Here is an 18,605-nt window from a genome sequence, read left to right as displayed (position 1 = left end):
GCCTTCGAACCCGCCCCCCGCCAAGAGCAGGGAGCCACTTGTGCCTCCAGAGCACCTGAAGGGCAGCTGGTGCCCCTTTGATTTACTGTGATTTAATTTTAACTAATTTACATTTAATTAAAAAAAAGGATCCCAATTCAGTTATTAGAACACTTAAGTATGTACGGAACAACTTGGGTGTGAGCCTCTATCTTTTCAGCTGTGCATTTTACAAAATCTAAATACAGATACGTATTTCAGACGAAAATTTAGCATCAGAATTGAGAGGCGTTGAGGTGCCCTGTAAGTGTCAAATGCACATGGATTTCAAAGACTTCGTGTGCAAGAAAAGAAAGTGGAATCTATGCTACGTTTTCTATAGGAGGTATGTTTAAAAGATATTCTAGAAACGCTGGGTTAAATAAAATAGATAAATAAAATTAATTCTGCCTCCTTTTTTTTTTTTACTTTGCAAAAAAAGATGGGGCTTCCAGAAAATTTAGACTCATGCCTGTGACTCACGCTATACGTCTATGCAGCTCTGATCCCCAGGTGTGGGGCCACTGCCCAGGTGGGGAGTTTTAGGAGCTGTGACAGTCTGAGTGAAGTCCCTGGGTTGCCCTAGGCAGGGGACAACACCTGGAGCACCAGGCTTGCTCTTTCCTTCTCCATTTCCGAGGAGCATGGGCTCCCCACAGGTCTGCTGCGGGGTTCACCTTGGGAACCTGAGCAGAGAGGGATGGAAGGGGGAGGTCAGGGGAGGGGGGAGGGCTGCATAGGAGAGCAGAGGGGAGCAGAGCTGGTGGTGGCGAACAGGCAGCTCCTCCTCACAGACTGGCTGGCAGGCGGGCAGGCTGGGGATTTGTGTCAGCGTGAGGGGTTTTGAAGTGCAATCACTTGTGGGAGGGGAAATTAGCTAAAAATCAGCCGACTCTGCTCTCAATCCTGCACAAATCACCAGGCTGGAGCAGGAGCGGAGCAGCGCATGGGCTGGGGAAGCAGCAGCTGGGGGTGGGAGGGGCTCTGCCTGCCTCCCCTGGGCCAACAGGAGGGTTGCGGGGGCTCGAGATGGAGCAGAGCGGAGGACCCCCACATTCAGCCCAGAGAGCAACTGTTTAACTCCCTCAAGGAAGCAAGGAAGGCTCCCAACCTTGGGTCTCAGGGTAAACTGAGTCATTGAGGAAGATGCCTGGCTTTGACTCAGACCACAAGCCACTCTGTATCTTTGACCTTGCCTTTGCCAGACTGTCAGGTTCCATGAGACTCCAGATAGTAGGACCACCAGAAAATAGAAGGGAAACGTCTCCCTCGGTGACCGGATTCCTTTCTCCTATAGAAACAGGAAGCTGGCTCGTGCCTGGCAGGCCCAGGCTGTGGGACTCGACTGAGACCTTGGCTCAGGTCTGTGTCAGAGGTCACACCGTGATCCTGGTGGCCCAGCATCACTGGAACTCCCCTCCCTGCATCCAGACGTCTTTCTTGGCATATTGGAACCTGGGTTGGAGGAAGGACCTTACTGGAACACGGGAAGAGGTTCTGCTGGGGCCTGTAAAGCCCTGGAAGATGGAGGGCAGGGGTGGCGATGTCCGGGGATGCCTGAGCACTGGCAGAGGTTGGGAGCAGGCAGGGCCCTGTTGCCCGCACCTTCATCTTGCTGGTGGCGGGCAGGACATGGGTGATAAATGATGCTGGCTTTGGGAGCAGGCGCGGTACAGGTGTGAGAGACAGCCGGCTTCCCCCACGGCGCTTGGCTGCTTCCGGAAGCACCGGAAGCATGGGTTTTGCCCCACGGACTTGGGCTTGGTGATTCCCAGCCTGGGCTGCCACCCTAGCCACCGGCCCCTGCTTCTCCACCTGGGATGGAGCCTGGAGGGAGGGCACGGTGTGGCAGGGGAGAACCAGGCCAGCACCTGGCTGCGGTCTCTGCTGGACATGTATCTCTTTGCCAAAGGGCACCGAGGAGTCCCGCTTCAAGTGCCTCCTGGCGCGTGTGTTGGCGGGAGCCTGGGGGAGCCTGCGGGGGCGGGGCCTGGCTCTGAGCGGGAGCCGCTCTCCTGCCAGCTGAGCAGAGGCAGCTGGTGCATTTCTTTCCAAACGAGCTTCCGACCTCCGGGTGCTCCCTCTGGCAGCACCTGAGCCTGGGTGGCTGTAAGCCACGCGTGCTCACCTCTCTCACCCTGTCCCCACCTCCCCAGCCTCTGGGGACCCGCTAATGCCACACTAAGCATCCCCCTCCTGATGCAGGGTCTCAGGCTTCAGAACCGAGCTGCCGCCGTCTCTCTGGTACTCACCCCGCCCCCACACACGCTTCCACCCCGGGAGGGTCCCTCCGCGCCGTCCCCAGACGCCCTGCTGCCATTCCATCTTCCCAATGACCCTCTGGAGCACAGTTCCCAAGATTTAATGACCCGCTCGGAGCCGGTCCCAGGCCCTGTGCTCACTTACTCTCCACGGCGAGAGTGATGGGCTGGCTCGTCTTGTTATCGCCGTTCTTGTCATTAACAGCCTGCACGTAGTAGCGGCCCGCGTCAGGAGCCACCGTCGACAGGATGACAAGGGTGTTCTCCAGCGTGATGGCTCTGGGAAGAGGAAAGGATTGCTTTGACAGGGGCCCGAGGGCTCTTGAGTCTCCAGGGAGTGGGAGCAGGGACCTGAAGTGGCCGGCCCCACTGTACTGTCCCTTCCCCAGCTGGGAAGAGGAGGGAGGAAGGCCTCCCTGCCTCCCCCTGCAGCCCACCTCCCCAGCCACCTGCTGCCCAGACCCCAGACACGTGCGTTTGCAGAGGATCCCAAGGTCAGGCCTGGAGTTCAAGACTGGCCGCATGAGGCATTCCCTATCTGACCCCAAGGCGGGCCCAGGGCCTTTTCCACGAGTGCCAGTGGGATTTTGTCCTTGATGGCTTTGAGAGGTATCTCTGCAGCAGCACAAGCCCTGGACACCTTAGTGATGTTTGCAGAATGACTGAGTGACTGCTGTGTAATGAGCAGCACTAATAATTAGAGGGTTCCAGGATCAGTGCCTTAACCCTAACCCCCCCCTTTTTTTTGGTAGTAGGAATTGAACCCAGGGGTCTTCCACCAGCGAGCCACATTCCCAGCCCTTCTGTTTTTTATTTAGAGACAGTGTCTCTCTAAGTTGCTGAGGCTGGCCTCGAACAATCCTCCTGCCTCAGTCTCCTGAGGAGCCTAGACTCCTTAACCCTAATTCTAAATTTGCCTAGGTTGACTCAAGGTGACAGGTCACCCGAACATAGACTTCTGGGGTCCCGTTCCCCATAGCCCCCTCCCCAGGGATCAGTTTCCCCTCCCCACAGCTTGCGAACACTCTTGGGCTGCGGGTATGGAGATGGGCGGTCGCCCGCTGATGGGTGCCTCTGCTGGGCTCCCATTACACAGACCCTCGGCAGGCCGGGTCTCCAGGCAGGGAGGCAGCCAGGGCCTCTCCTGTGCACATGCAGTGGTGCGGGCAGTGTCGCCCAGCCGGCTCTGCCCAGCTCCCTTCGCCCTCTCTCCCGATGACAAACAAGCCCATTAGTTTGCCAAGTCTATCTCGGATTGTAATGTGATGTGCCCGAGACAGCTGTTAAACATCCTTAATGTTAGTTTAACAAGGAAAATCCAGTTGAATTCTTTTCAAATTTTCCCATTAGGTGAATGTTACAGAGTTTTAAACAGGCTCTCAAATAAACATCCCCATGGCTGCGTCTCTGGCCCCGCTCTCTCCCAGCGGCGGCGTGTGGGGTCCCTACTCCTGGTGTTGGGGCTTCACTTGCTGAGACTCACACCAGTCCAGGAACTCCGGGCAATGGGGAGGTGAGCCCTCCCACCCCTGGGCCCTAGGGACCTTAACAATGTCACTTTTCTTTTTTATTCCGGAGATTTAGCTCCAGCTAATGGGGTGACAGGTGGGAACAGAGCCAGTCCAACATATTTTGAAGGTGACGACACAGGATGGGGAAGGTAAACCCAGAATGTGGAATCGATAGCGGGATCAGGAAACTTCAGCCCACTACTTGTTTGTGTAAAAAGTTTTATTGCAACAGTCATGCCCGCTTGTTGACACATTATCTATGGCTGCTTCTGTTCCGCAGAGTAGTTATGATAAAGTTCCTGCAGGTCTCAAAGTCTAAAATATTTACTCTCTGTCTGACCCTTTGCAGAAAGAGTTTGCTGACCTGCCTTACAGAACCTGGTTTCTCTAAGAAATAAATTACATGAAACAGAATGAGAACAAAATGAAAAGACAAAAATAAAATGAAGGAGTCCTTTCAACAACCACAGCTGGAACGACTGGACAACCACATAGAAAAACAGAAAAAATACCTTATCCCCTTCACAAACATGAACTCAAGATGGATCACAGACCTACTCATGAGCTGCCAACCTCTAAGACTCCCAGAAGATAACAGAGACTCTAGATGCCCCATCTTTGGTGCTGACTTTTGGATACAGACCAGAGGCATGATCCATGGAAGAAAGCATTGATAAGCTGGGTTAAATTAAAAAATTAAAAATTAATTAGAAATTTAGAAATGAGAATTTTTGCTCTTTGATAGACAATCTCAAGAGAATGAGAAGAGAAGCTGCAGACGGGAGGAAATATTTGCATGATGAATACCTGATGAGCACTGCTATCCAAAAGATATAGAACTCTTAACTGTGACACGTAAACGACCCAATTACGAACTGGGCTGAAGTCCTTGACGGACAGCCTCCAGGAAGACACAGAAGGTAAACAAACAAACCCATGCAAATTACCACAACAGGAAGATCCACCACTCAGCTATGGGAACAGCCAGACCCCACAAGGGTGGCACCACCGTGTGGCCAGCAGACCCACTTGTTGCTGGTGGGAGTACAAAACAATGCCACTCCTTTGGAAACAGTCCTGGTGGCTTCTTACAAAACTAAACACACTCTTACCAGGAATTTCCATAAATAAAGGTTAAACAAACAAACAAAAAGACATCCCCCAAGTCTATGGAACTCAGATGGGTAGAAATTTTTCCAAAATAATCTGCAATTATGTTAATTGCTGTTAAGTGATTTTGATGAGCATTTGTAGAGGTCCTCTTAGCCTTATACAATAATAGTTTCTCAGAAAATCAAAGATGTAAAAATATTCAGTTACAAGGACGTTCATGAGATTTCTTCATATTAGCAAACATTAAGAAATAATCTAAATACCCAGGACTAAGGAACTGGTAATATAAATCATGCTCCAGCTGTACCATGGACTCCTGAATAATTGTGTAATTGAGTTGATACAAAATATTTATTGTCATGGGACCAGAGGCACAATAGGTCTTGAGAAAAAGCCGATGAAGAAACAGTGTGTTCCTGGTTGTTAAAAATGGTACCCCAGGGGCTGGGGTTGTGGTTCAGTGGCAGAGCGCCACTGGTGTGAGCACTGGTTCTATCCTCAGTACTGCATATAAATAAATAAAATAAAGGTTTATCAACAATTAAAAAAATATTAACATTCCATGGGTGGGGGGTTAGTTTTATATCCTACAATACAAAGCATATTAAATGTCAGTTTGGAGTCACAATCTTGCACTCAATGTCTTGATATTTTAAATTACTTCTCTTCCTGTGTTTCTTAGAATTGTCTCCTGAAGACCACTACTGGACCATTACTGTCAGAATCATGTGTACTCTGTAACATCTTTGGTCGTAGAACTCTTAGTTTTTCTAATCTTTTTAACACACTCTAAAAGATTGAGAGTTTGCACGTGTAGTGTGTGCAACGAAGTTTTGAATTAGTGGGACCGGAATAACAACAGCATTCGAAGATACTTGATGTTCTAGTAAGAAAAACTTGCCTCCAAATTCAAAGCTGGAAGAACTGAAAAAGAATCACAGTACAAGGCTTTTAGATTTTCAGTACGTGTGTTAAGAATTGTGTACAAAGTGAAATGTCTGTGTATGATTCTCAATAGAGTCAATCAATCTCAAATCTAAAAAATTTAAATTTTAAATAAAAGGTACCCAGTAGCGCAGGCCTGTGACCTCAGGACTCAGGAGGCTGAGCAGGAGGATGGCAAGTTCGAGACCAGCCTCTGCAACTTAGCAAATGTCCCTTTCTCTCTCAATAAAAAATAAAAGGGCTGGGGCTGGAGCTCAGCGATAGAGCACTTGCCTAGCATGTGCAGGGCCCTGGGTTCAATGCCTGTACCCCAAAGAAACAAAGTCCCCAAGCATCACTACTGTTAGGTTCAATTAATAGGAACTGGTAACGCCACTGTTTTTCTTTTCTCTCTTTTAGTTCATCTGCATTTTCTGTTTTCCATCTAAAAATACATTTGTTGCATAATTAATTTTTTGCCCTTTTTTGTTGGGGGGAACTTTAGAAGGACTCCCAGTGTAAGGACCCTGGCTTCGGAAGTTGCCTGGGGATGTGGCCTCGAGGAGACAAGCAGCAGAGGGAGCTGGCCAGCAGAGAAAGGGGCTGATTGCATGACGGCTTGGAACGTGTGTCCTAAACAATGATGAACCGCTGGTTTTGGGGACGAGAGTGCTGGGCTTTCCATTTTTGATGCTCTCGCCCTGGGTGGCTGGAGAAGGAAGGGAGGCCGTTACTTGGGGAAGAAAGGGTGTTTTTTGAGAACTGGGTGGTCGTCCTCAGCACCTATGGTTTCTGAAGGCAGGGCCTGAGGCCTGGGGAGGCAGATGGAACCCAGGTAGCATCAGAGGCCCAGAGGTCCCAGGAGACCTAGTGCGGGGCCAGGCCTGGGTGGAAGGAGATGCTGGATGGGCCTTGGGGGCATTCAGGTCCACCTGCCAGAGTGAGCAGATATTTGAGCCCAAACCTTAGGAAAGATCTGGCTGGAGGCATATTTGGGACTCAGTTGGTACAGGTGCTGAAGAAGCCATGGGCCTGGGAGACGTCCCCTAGTGAGAAGGAGAGCTCTTGGGGAACGTAACTGACGGGCACGCTGGGACAAGGAAACAGGCAGGCCTGGAGAGACGGCTCTGGTGGCCAGGCATAGGCGTGGGAACATGGCAGAGCGCGGGAGGGTCAGCACGGGCCGGGCAGACACTAGGGCTCCTGGAGAGAAGGGACTCCGATTTCCCTCCCCAACAGCAAACCCAAGCTCTGGCTGAGGCCTGCCTGTGCCACACCTCTCCCTGGTCACCTCCACAGCCCCTCTGCTGCCCCCCCTCGGGAAGTCACCCTTCCCATGCTCCTGTGCAGCCTGGTCCTGGCAGTGTCTCATCTGCGCTTGTCTGAGTTCCATTTAGCTTTCCAGACCCACATGCACCCACAGCTGTCCCTGGGTGCGCCAAGCAGGCTCTGCTCCATGCAGACCCGTGTGCTTGTCACTCAACTTTACGTCCCTGGGAGGAGGTCCTGAAGCAGGGAGCCTCGGCTCAGGACAAATAAGGTCCTTGGCTTACGTGACAGAAAAGAATTTTAGCAGGCACCAGAGACACGGACAGATTTATTTAGGAAAGCAGATACATATTCAAGAGAGAATGCGGGCATCTCCAGAGGAGAGACAGCCTAAAAATATTTATTATAATAAAAATATTAATATTAATAATGGTTAAAAGTGGATTGTTCAGGTTTGGTCTGGATCTGGGGCCAGATACCAAATAGAAGCATTTCTTTCTAGAATAGTCTTGGAGGATTTCATGCTGGCAGCCTGCACCTGCCCAGCCCTTCGAGTCTGGGAACCTGGCTTGATTCTAAGCATGTGTCACTGAGGATTGAGTTACACTTTGGTATCATCTGGTTATTCAAATGCTTTCCACTCAGGGGACCCTGTTGAGTTTTGCAGCTAGAATAGGGTCTTTAAAAAAATTTTTTTTTTGTGGTACTAGGGATTGAATCCAGGGGTGCTCTGCCCCCTGAGCTACACTCAGCAGGTTTTATTTTTTATTGTGAGACAGTCTTGCTAAGTTGCCCAGGCTGGCCTCCAACTCGAGATCCTCCTACCTCAGCCTCCTGAGTGTCTGGGACTATAGGTACCTGCCACTGTGCCCAGCTAGAATAGCGGTAAATCCTGGTGACATGTTAGAATTGCCTGGGGAGTGTTTAAAATGCTGAGGTCTCAGCCACCCTCAAGATTAAGCTCCAGAAGGTAGAAAGTAGCTGTGGTTCCACCGTCCAAAGAAGATGGGCTGAGAGGAAAGATGAAGGGCTGATTTTGCGTATCAACTCTGCCTCTTGTAGTAGGGGGGTTGGTAAAGGTCCAATTCTGCTCCTCCCATCTTAAAGGACTGTCCTGGGTGGTTAATCTCATTCCGGGTGAGGACCCCTTCCTGAAAACAGGAGCAGGGACTCACCACCTGGAGGTTGTTGGGTGGGGGTCCCCAGAGGGCGGGTCTACAGAGATATTTCCAGAGAGCCTTGAATCCCTTCATGCATTAAGAATTATCTAGAGAAGGAACAAAACGTGCAAGTCTACTCCACGCAGGAGGCGATGATATTTTCATAAATAAGATACCAATCCAAAGTGTTAGCAAATTAATGTAACTTTTTGTTATTATAGTTTTTCAACGAATGGATGCTAAAAATATAGAAGATGCTACGTGCTACATCCTGTCCTGGTCTACGTGGTTTCTCTCCAAGGATCTTTTCACAGCCAGCATATTAATTTTTTAAAGAAGAATCTAATGAATCCTGACATGGAGACAGTCTGGCCCAATGTTCTCACGGCCCCCGAGTTCCCAGCTGGGGCTGCCAAGCACTCCCTGAGAATGGGTGTTGATCAAAGCCAGAGCTCTCTGGACCTGTGGCTCCCAGGGTCTGGCATCCTATGGCTGTGGAGAGCTTCCAGGCCCAGTGACCGCCAGATGGCGCCCCAGGATGCGGCAGCTCAGTGGAGCTAGAGGAGGCCATTTCTCCAGGCCCCTTCCAGCCAGGATGCCAGTGGCTTGACAGGACATCGCTCACTGGACAGAGAAGCCACATGCGGGGGACCTTCATTTCTAAGGAAGCAGATTCATTTGTTCCTGGGCCTTCTGGAACTCAAGGGAGAGAGTCAAGTGCTCTTTTCTCTTGGTTTTAGTGCATGCAGCCTTCCCAGGGGGGTTGGCCCAGGTGTCCCTCTTTGAAGCCTGGGAGGAGTCCGGCTTCCACACCCCTTCTTGACTGCTCTGTCCAGAGGTCCTGTCCCCGTCTCTTCCAGAGCAGGCCTGAGCCCTGCAGGCCAAGGTCCCAGTTCTCCAGGGTCAGGATGACCTCAGTTTGGCACTGCCCCATCCCTCCGCTTGGAGGGTCCCCCAGGGGCCGACTCCTGCCTCAGCCTGCCTCTGCATCTTCCTCCCAGACCCCTCTGCTGGGAATTCTAACTAAAATGAGAAGACCCTCTGGCTTAAATTAACCAGGCCAAGTCACATTATCCAGAAGGTCTAAAACTTGGGCACTACAGGGAGGCGCTGGCAGTGATGTTGCAGACCACGGACAGCAGCCCAGCCCTTCGCCTGCCCGTCCTCTCCTGCTCCTGTTTCTATGCCCTTCCTCCTTTCCTGCCACCATGGACACTGCCTGAGCTCAGGGCAAGGCGGCTTAGTGCCCAGGTGTGCATTCAGGAGTCTTCACACCTCAGCCTGGTAAGTGGCCCAGAGGCAACACCTACCCCAACCTGCCACTGCCCGGTCTCATGCCGTCCCTCCCTCCTGCCTGGGGCAGGCCGTAGCGGAGTGCCTACCTGATGGTCACCCGGGGATCGTGGGCGGCTCCGCACACCATGGAGGCCTGGGTTCCCTTGATGACGCTCTGGTCCTGGGGAGGCCTGGTGATGCGGGTTCGGGCTGAAAGACAGCAGAGACGAGTGTGGGGAAGGGTGTGTGGCTGCTGGGACCCCAGGGGGCATGGTGCGCGGAAGGGCGCACCATCCAGGGTTTGTGGTCCTGTGGCCAGAGGCCGAGCTTCCAAGGCAGAGCCGCCACCGGGACAGTGTGTCGCGGGGGAGTCCGGGGGGCTGACAAGGAACCACGTGCTTCCAGACAAGGGGACGCACGGAGCCACATTTGCAGTGGGGCCTCACGTAGTCTTGCTCACAATCACTCGGGGACAGAGAAACACTCGAGGGTCAGGGCCACAGGTCCGGCCTGTTCATGGCCCACCAGAGTGAGATGGGTCTATGGAGTCCAGTTTGGTGCTGTGCCCAGGCACCTGCTGGTCCTGGGCAGGTGGCCCACAGGCATGTGTGCCTTGTATGTGGATCCCAAGCTGGAAGGTGCAGGGGTGCAGGGGTCAGCAGGGGGTCAGCAGCAGGCTGGGGGCCAAGTTGGCAGGTGGCCTGCTGGTAGGTAAGCTTTTCCTGGAACATGGCCACATCTGCTGGGTGGGTACGGTCTCTGGCAGCTCTCTGGACGTCAGGGAGGCTAGAGGGGCAGCCCGCACGGAGACCGTCTGGCCGATGAAGCTCAAAATATTGACTATCTGGCCCTTTACGGTAAAAAGTCCGATTTCTGCCCTCAATGTGTGAGGACAGCTCTCTCCGCCACTTCCACTCGCTGACCTGTGGACTCCTTGGCAGAACCTTTACCTCCTGGCCTCTGGATTAATTTGTCACTGTCCCTCTGATAGGAAGGGCCCTGGCTGGGACAGAGACACTGGTGTGAGAGGCTGCCACCGCGTGTGTCCTGTAGGTGGTCCTGAGTCGCAGGCCCCCCAGGGAGGCACAGCCACGGACACTCACCCCACACGACCAGGTCTGCCGAGGCCTCATCGACACCCCGAGAGTTGGTCGCCAGACAGGTGTAGGTCCCCCGCGTCGGAGATATGCGTGGGGCTGATGAGCAGGCTGCCCGACTCCAGCAGCGTGAAGCGGGGCAGCTGGACGGAGCCGCTGGCCAAGATGCGCTCCCCTGGGGGGGACACGGGGGGCTCAGCCTGCAGCTCCCAGCCCTGCAGCCGCACCCACCACCCTGGCGGCTCCAAGGCAGGTGGTCTCAGGCAGACCCTAGCTCTGGAAATGCCACAAGGGCCGGGAGCAGGGCTGGGACCTGGTGACGGCATAGGGTCACAGGGCCACAGGGTGGCACCTGCGGCCCAGATCTCCTGAGGCTTCTTCACTGTCCACGCTGTTTGCCCTCTGCCAGAGAAGGCCACACACTGTCTCCTGATGGCAGCGAGGGGCAGCCCGGCACAGCCGCCCAGCAGCTGGCACCTGGACTGGATGAGAGCGCAGGAGGGTGGGGGGACGGGGACAGGTTGGTAAAGGCATCGTGCGCAGGGAGCTGTGGAGAGAGTCACCTTCAGAGGAGCAGAGGGACAGTGATGGACAGGAGGGCAAGGAGCAGGTGGGCACAGGGAGGCATGGTGTCTAGGCCCACAGCCCCTGTCAGAACAGATCTGCAGTGGACTCGGGAGGCCCCAGGCCAGGTGCCTGGCCTGGGCTGCAGTGGGGGTTCTTACCAGAGGGAGGGAGAGGGAGGAGTGGGGAGAGGGAAAGAGAGCGAGAGCAAGAGAGAGTGTGTGCACAAGCACAGGAGCGTGCACAGGTGTGAGCAGGGTGGGGCCTGAGAGTGTAGGTTCTGTCCCTTTATTTTAGAGAACACCCTACCTGTCCCCATGGAAGTACAGGTGGGTGTGTCCATGTGCCCATGTGGGCACACACCTGATCCAGCTGTGTGCTGGATGGCTGTGCCATATCCATTCACAAGTACTTAGTGGGCACCTGCTGCGTGCCAGAGTGTCCTAGGCCCTGGGAAGAGCTGCATAGCTGGGTGGGTGCTGGGGAAAGGGCAGTGAGTTCTGTGAGAAGGTCCACGTGTGCATGTACCTCAGCGTGTGTGCCTGTGTATGTGTGCATGTACCTGAATATGTGTCTGCATGTGTGTGTACACGTGTGCATGTACCTCAGCGTGTGTGCCTGTGTATGTGTGCATGTACCTGAATGTGTCTGCATCTGTGTGTACACGTGTGCATGTACCTGAGTGTGTATGTACCTGAATGTGTGTGCCTGTGTGTGCCTATGTGTGGCTGTATGCAAATACCTGTGTGTGCATGTATGTGAATGTGTGTGCATATTGTGTGTGCATATGTGCATGTACCTGAGTGTGTATGCCTGTATGTGCATGGGTGTGCACATATGAATGTACCTGAGTGTGCATGGGTATGCACATGTGCATGTATGTGCCTGTGTGTGCACGTGTGCATGTACCTGAGTGTGTGTGCCTGTGTGCGTGCATGCCTGTACAGTGAGAAGTTGAGCTGTGTGTGCCCAGAAGAGAATGGGGAGGGACCAGGGCAGGTGGACAGAGTGGACACGTTGGCACTGCTGGCCCAGCCATCGGGAATCCCTGAGCGCCTGGGAGGAAGGACAGCAACAATGTCCACCATGGACAGTGTGAATTATCAAACGCGGCCATTTACTAGCCGTTGCTGCTGCAGGCTCGACACAGGCCTCCACACGCACACTGTCATCATGTCACCCCGCCACACCCTCCTCCCCAGTCTACACAGGGAAGCCTGCGGTTTGGAGTGAGTTACTCATTCGCGTGGAGATGCCCAGCAAGGCAGCCACGTAGTCACTGTGCTGTGAGAGATGCCCTCCTGCGCTGTGCAGGGCATGGCCTTATGATTGCACGTGGGGACCCAGCTGGGGGCTCCAGACCTGGTGTTGAGGACTATCCTAGATTTTCACACAGCCCCACCTTCTGATGGTCTCTTCCATGTACCTTTCTGCCATGTGATGGCTGGCCGGGGTGCCCCCGAGGTCTCACAGGCCAGCACCACCGACATGCCGTCAATCACTGTGCTGTCCAGGGGGGCCCCTGGTGATGTTGGGGGCGATACCTGTAGACACAAGTAAGGCCTCAGCCACACGCAGAGGGCATGTCCTCCCCTCCCCCTGCTGCTTCCTGTGCGGCAGGGCCCTCTGCTGGGAAGGGGGCTAGGCTTTGATGAGGTCCCAATGTTGGAAAGGAGCCTGGGAGACGTCCCAGGCCACCTGCCGTATGGAGGGACATATCCTGCCTGGGCTCTTGGGCCTCTGCAGGGGACCCAGAGGGCAGCTCACGCCCCCGGGACAAGGGCTTCATTGGCACGAAGCTGAGGCTCCAGCTTGCTCAACGAAAACCAGCTGAGGACTGTTTGAGCGCTGGTTCTCCTCCGCGGAGGCCAGAGCAGGTCCTCTCGCCGGCTCAGGGGACTCGGGCCAGCAGCAACCCTGGAGCTGGGCCTTCTCTCCCAGAGCCATTGTGGCCACCCTCGGCTCCAGGTCACTGGGGGACCCTGAGGGACGCACACTTCCCCGGAGCGCTGTCTGCAGAAGCTGCGGGCGTAACTGGACCCCACCACCCAGGCTGCCGGGCAAGGAGCCTTCTGGGCTCCCAGGACCAACGCTGCTCTCTCCAGGCCCTGGCGGGGGCGGGGGCAGGGGCAGGACAGGGGAGGCCCACTCACTGGTGACGGCCAGGTAGGTGGAGGTCTGCACCTCGCCAGCTGCGTTGCGGGCAAAGCACTGGAACATGCCGGTGTCGTCGGGCACCAGGCCGCTGATCTGCAGGCCCCCGTCGCCGTGCTGCCGGAGCCGGGGCAGCTTCTCCACCTCCACCACGGCGGCGTCCTTGTACCAGGTGATGGAGGGCGGCGGGACACCTGTGGGCCGGAGGGCGGAGTCAGCACCTCCTGGGCCTCCCTCACCACCTGCGGGCTGCTGGGAGGAAGTGGGCAGGGGAGCCCCCGTGTCTGGGTCTCCAGAACCTTCCCAGAGCGTCACTCTTGGTTTGTAGAGAAGGGGAGGACGTTACCTGAGCGGCAGTTTTCAAATCATTTGGATACAGGAGGGATTTTAAGAAAAGGAAAAGACTGGCTTACCTGGGCTCAGTCTACTTTGGAAATGCTGGATTGGACAAATGAATTTTAAACAATTTTTTTTTTTTTTTTTTTTTTACTGTGATATTCAGCAGAGGCTTTAATGTCTCTGAGAAATTCCAAGTTGAGGTTTGGTTTTCAAACCCACCTGAGCACAGAGCCCAGATGGAAAGCAGGCAAAGGGCCCCGGAGGTGACGGGCTCCCTGGCCTCTGGTCCTGGCAGACTCTTCTCAGAGCCCTCCCTAGCCCACCCTCCCTCCCTCTGGGTCTCCGCTCAAATGACCTGCCCAGAGCAGTGCCCCACGGCTGCGTGTCCCCAAGCACACTGACCACCGAGGGGGCGCACCTCATCCGTTCCAAGACGCCCATGTGTTCAACTGTGCGACGTCTCGGAGACCAGCAGGGGTCTCGTCATTGACAGCACGTCATCATTTAATTGGCAGTTTTTTTCTTTCTTAGTGGTACATAAAAAAATGGGGCATCTTACAACTCGGGGCACTTTAGATGAGATGAAACTCCGTGTCTTTGTTTATGGCTTTGCCCCTCTCCCCGCAAGAATGTAAGTTCTAGAACAACCCGGGAGTTGGCTGCTGGGTTCATTCTGTAAACTCCCCAGCCCCGAGAACAATACTGGCCTATGGAAAGCCCTCGAAAGATATTCTTTGCCTGGGAGAGCAGCTCTCAGCCTAAGCGGAGCCTGAGACCCCCTCCGGGGAGCCTCCTTCCTGCTAGTGGATGCTCTGCCCTGTGGCCATGACCCCTTGTGCATGCTCTTCTCTTTATCCTCTGGCTGCTTCCCTGGCTGTGGGCTTTCTGCTCAGCTGAATCAGGAGAAGGGAGAACCAGGATGGGAGAGTAGAAATCCTCCCAGACCCATGACCAGGGGGCTGGGGTGGGAGTGGTGCGTGTGCCGAGCACAGGGCCCAGAGGCAGGCGGGGCAGCTAGACCCCATCTGCAGCGAGAGGCGGCCCAGGTCTGCTAGTTCTGAAGTTGCGATGATTTGGCATTGTCTACAACTCTCAAATTATGGGCAATTTGGATCTGTCACCTGTGCTGAAATTACGGTAATTTGGGTTCATTTGTAACCCTCAAGTTATGGTAACATGGGTTGATTTCAGCCCGAGATTACGGTAATTTGGCCTGCGTGTTACCCCGGGCTGCTGCTCACAGTCAGACGGACGCTCACCCCCTGTTGTGGCCCTAGGAGGAGGTGGGATTTGGAAATGGTGGCCAGGCAGGGGAGGGGCTGCGGGTCTGGCGACCTCACCCGCCCACCACCACTCTGCGGTACCTTTGGCCCGACAGGGGATGTCCACCACCTTCTCCATCTCTGCGGTGATGTGTCTCTCTGGCTCCTTGACAAACTGGGGTGGTTCTGCAGAGGGAGGACCAGAGGAGGGGGGATCAGAGCCAGGCCACTGTGGGCCACTCTCCCCGCTCCCGCAGGCCTGCGCCATGCCACCCAGCTGCCCCCGCGCCTCACCCAGCACGGAGAGGTAGGCCCCCCGGGCCGCGGGGGGCACGCTGCTGCTGCGCAGCACGGCCTCGCACTGGTAGTAGCCGGCGTCGCTGACCGTGGGGTTGGGGATGGTGAGCCGGCGGTTGTAGTCGCTGATGCCACCTGACACCAGCACCCCGTCCTTCTTCCAGATGATGTGCAGCTTGATCAGCGGCCTGCGGGGAGCGGGGGTGTTCACATATGGGGACTTCAGGGGTCCTGAAGGGGGCGGGGGAGCGCCGGGCCGCCCCGCATGCCACTCCCTCCGCGCCTGCCCAGCCAGGGCGAGCTCCTGGGTGCCCTGGGCCTCGGGCTCCTCATCTGAGGACCAGGGGCGACTGCGGGGGCCCCTGGGGCGCTGGGATGAGGAGGTTCGAGAGCTGAGGCGCTCAGGCAGGACGCAGGGTGGCCGTGCTGGCACCTGGCTGGCTCCTCCCCATCGCCCGGCAGGGGGCCTTTGTACAGGGGGAGGCCGTGGAGGGAGCGGGAGTGACAGGAGGTAAGTCCCAGAGCCTGTGATGGGGAAGTAGCCAGAGACCCCAGCCCCAGCTCCAGGGAGAGCGTGTGGCCCTTCCCACATCGCTGCGCTACAACACCCCGCCCCTGGAGCTCTGTCCGCCTGGCCATCTTTCTCCGCCTGAAGGATGGCTCTTCCAGAGGCCGGTGCTTGCTGCCTGGGGCGCTCAGAGGGTCCTGTGAGCCCTCTGGTTCTGTTGTTTGGGAGGCCTGGCTCCTGTGGAGTTGGCCGGGTTCTCCAGCACGACTCCTCCGGGCCTTGAATGAGCAGCCTGGCCACCTGCCGCTGCCTCTGAGAAGCTTAGGTTCTGTACAGCATATTTTCAGAACCGTTGCTACAGGGACCCGCCCTCCAGGAATCTCCAGCTGTAGGTGACCTTAGGATTGTCATTTAACTCTACCCATCGCGTCGGTTTGCGGAGCACTAGAAGGTGTCAGGTCAGTCTGGGGTCAGCACCCTACCTGCATGTCTTACAGTGAGGATTTCCACCTCTCCTACCCCTATCCCACCTCCTTCTCAAGACCACATCCCTGAGTGGCAGTCACTTTGCAGATGAGGAGACTAAAGTCCAGAGCAGGGCAGTGAACATGGGCTTCAGGGACAGCCAGTTGCATTTCAGTTCACCTATCAGTCAGCGGGGTGACCTTGGCAGGTTGCTTGCCCTCTCTGGGCTGCAGGGTAGTTGCTGGGAGAAAGGAGGTCAAGTAGGAGCACTTAGCAGCCTGTCCTGATTTTACGTTTCCCAGGTGAGAGAAGTTCAGGCCACGGTGGCACCTGCCCCAGGTCTCCCTCCTACGAAGCCTGTGCTCTTGACCGCCATGACTCATCTTCCATACACCCTTCCCCACTTGCCTGCCTGTGCTTGCAAGGAGAGAGCTCCCTGCCTCTCTGGGCTGCTCTAAGTTGTGGAAGTCTCTACCTCCCACTGGCCCCAGGCAGCCTGCTGAGCTCTGCTTCCTGGTTCTGTTCACTTCTCTTGGGACCCAGAGAAGGAGCCGGCTCTGCTCCCACCTGACACCCCCAGGCAACAGCTGGAGCATCCACCTGCCATCCGCCTCTACTCTCCTGGTCCTCACGTGAGAGAGCTTCCAGAACTTTCCAAACTGCAACTGCACTACCCAGGAGCAGGGGCCCCAGTTAGGAGGGACAAGGAGCAGAAAAGGAAGGTCCACCCACCTGGCATTGGCCACACACTCCATGGTCACCTCCGAGGTGCCGGCCACCACGCTGGTGTTCTTGGGAGGGACGATGATGGTTGGTGCGATGGGATCAGCAGGGCCTCCGACATCTGGGGAGAGGTCAGGGGTGAGCTGGGTGCAGAGGTCGGAAGTTCCAACCCCTCTTGGCCAGGCTGATGCCATGGGAGACCTCTGACCTCCCAACGTGAGGCAGGTGGCCAGACCTGCGGGGGGGTGGTTGACCCACAGTGGCCTGGCTCTGGTCAGCCAGGCTGGCCTCTGGACACTGACCCCAGGGACTGTCATCTCCCCTCTCTCATCCTCTGTGATGAGCTCTGTGGGTGTCCAGGGACAGCCCCCGAGGACCCTGCTGGCACCCAGGGCCCTCCCTGGTCCCCTGGGAAGCAGCCATGCCTGCCTCCCTTGCCCCCTGGTCTTCCCTCCTGCTCTCAAAATGCTCCCTGACTCAGTTTCCCTTGTTGGTGTCCTTCCTCACTGTCTCTTCCCCAGAATGCAAACTCCACCTGCAGTTGGACAGTGACCCCCATTCATGTCCACTGGGCAGATGGGAATGTGACTCCATTTGGAAATGGGGTCCTTGCATATGTGGTGAGTTTGGATGGGGCCATGCTGGATGAGGGTGGGCTCTGGATCCATAGCCACTGGTGTGCTCTGAGGAGCCTTCAGACACAGACACCGGGGTGAAGACAGGCAGGATCTGAAGATGGGAATGCCCAGCAAGGACTGCAGTGCCCTGGACCAGAGGAGGCCCAAGGACCCTCCGAGGGCCTGCAGAGGGAGTCTGGCCCATGGCACCTTGATTTCAGCTCTCTGGCCTCTGGAACCCAGGGAATTGATTCCTGTTACAAAAAGTCACGGGTTGGTGGTGCTTTGTCATGGTGACCACAGGGCCTTGACTTCTCCCGGAGGCAGGAGGGTCCTGGCTGGGGACAGAGCTGTGGCCCTGAAGGCTCCTGTGAGGAAAGCCTAGCCCTGAGGGGTGGCGCCTGGAGCTGAGCAGGTCCAGCTGGGGTCCTGAGGGTGGGTCCCTATGACGGGATTAGTGTCCCTGCGAGAGAAGGAAGAGAGCAGAGCTCTGGCTGGCAAGAAGGTGGCTGTCTGCAAGTCAGGAAGGGGGCCCTCGGAGACCCCAACAGGCCACTGCTTGACGGGGGCCTCCAGCCTCCAGGACAGGGAGTGAGGCTGGCTGCTGCTTCAGGCTCAGCGGGAGCTTTGTTATGGCTGCCCGAGCTGACCCGCGGCCCTGCTGGCCACTTCGCCTTCAGCACGGAGGTCCACCCTGCCACCTAGTAGGTGCTCAGATGCGACCCGCATCTGCCAGCTGCCCGACTGACCCGCGGCCCTCCTGGCCACCTTGCCTCCAGCACAGAAGTCCACCCTGCCACCTAGCAGGCGCTCAGATGTGTTCACACCCACAGGGAGCGGAGTCCTACCACTGTAGGACTCCCAGGGCAGATGACTGAGCAGGCTTTATTGGGGGGCGGGGGGAAGAAAAAGACCCAACTGTTCTAACAGAGAGGGTGGCGTTTCCTGTTCTTCTGTTTTGGATTCTTTTTTTTTTGGGTACTGGGGATTGAAAGCAGAGGTGCTTAACCCCTGAGCCACATCCCCAGCCCTTTTTATTTTTTATTTT

General features: G+C 55.7%; 1 protein-coding gene across 1 annotated transcript in view; it reads right to left on the bottom strand.

Moving 5' to 3' along the window:
• The window catches only part of SDK2 (sidekick cell adhesion molecule 2), a 262,214-nt gene that overhangs the window by 85,963 nt on the left and 157,646 nt on the right, over positions 1-18,605 (bottom strand). Inside the window, exon 5 of the mRNA XM_079133200.1 lies at positions 2,425-2,558. Coding sequence (XP_078989326.1) covers positions 2,425-2,558 — 134 coding nt within the window. The remainder of the gene's footprint in view (positions 1-2,424; positions 2,559-18,605) is intronic.

The sequence above is a fragment of the Sciurus vulgaris genome (assembly GCF_902686455.1).
Source record: "Sciurus vulgaris genome assembly, chromosome: 3".
Classification (NCBI taxonomy): Eukaryota; Metazoa; Chordata; class Mammalia; order Rodentia; family Sciuridae; genus Sciurus; species Sciurus vulgaris.
This window is presented reverse-complemented; position numbering and strand designations above follow the sequence as displayed.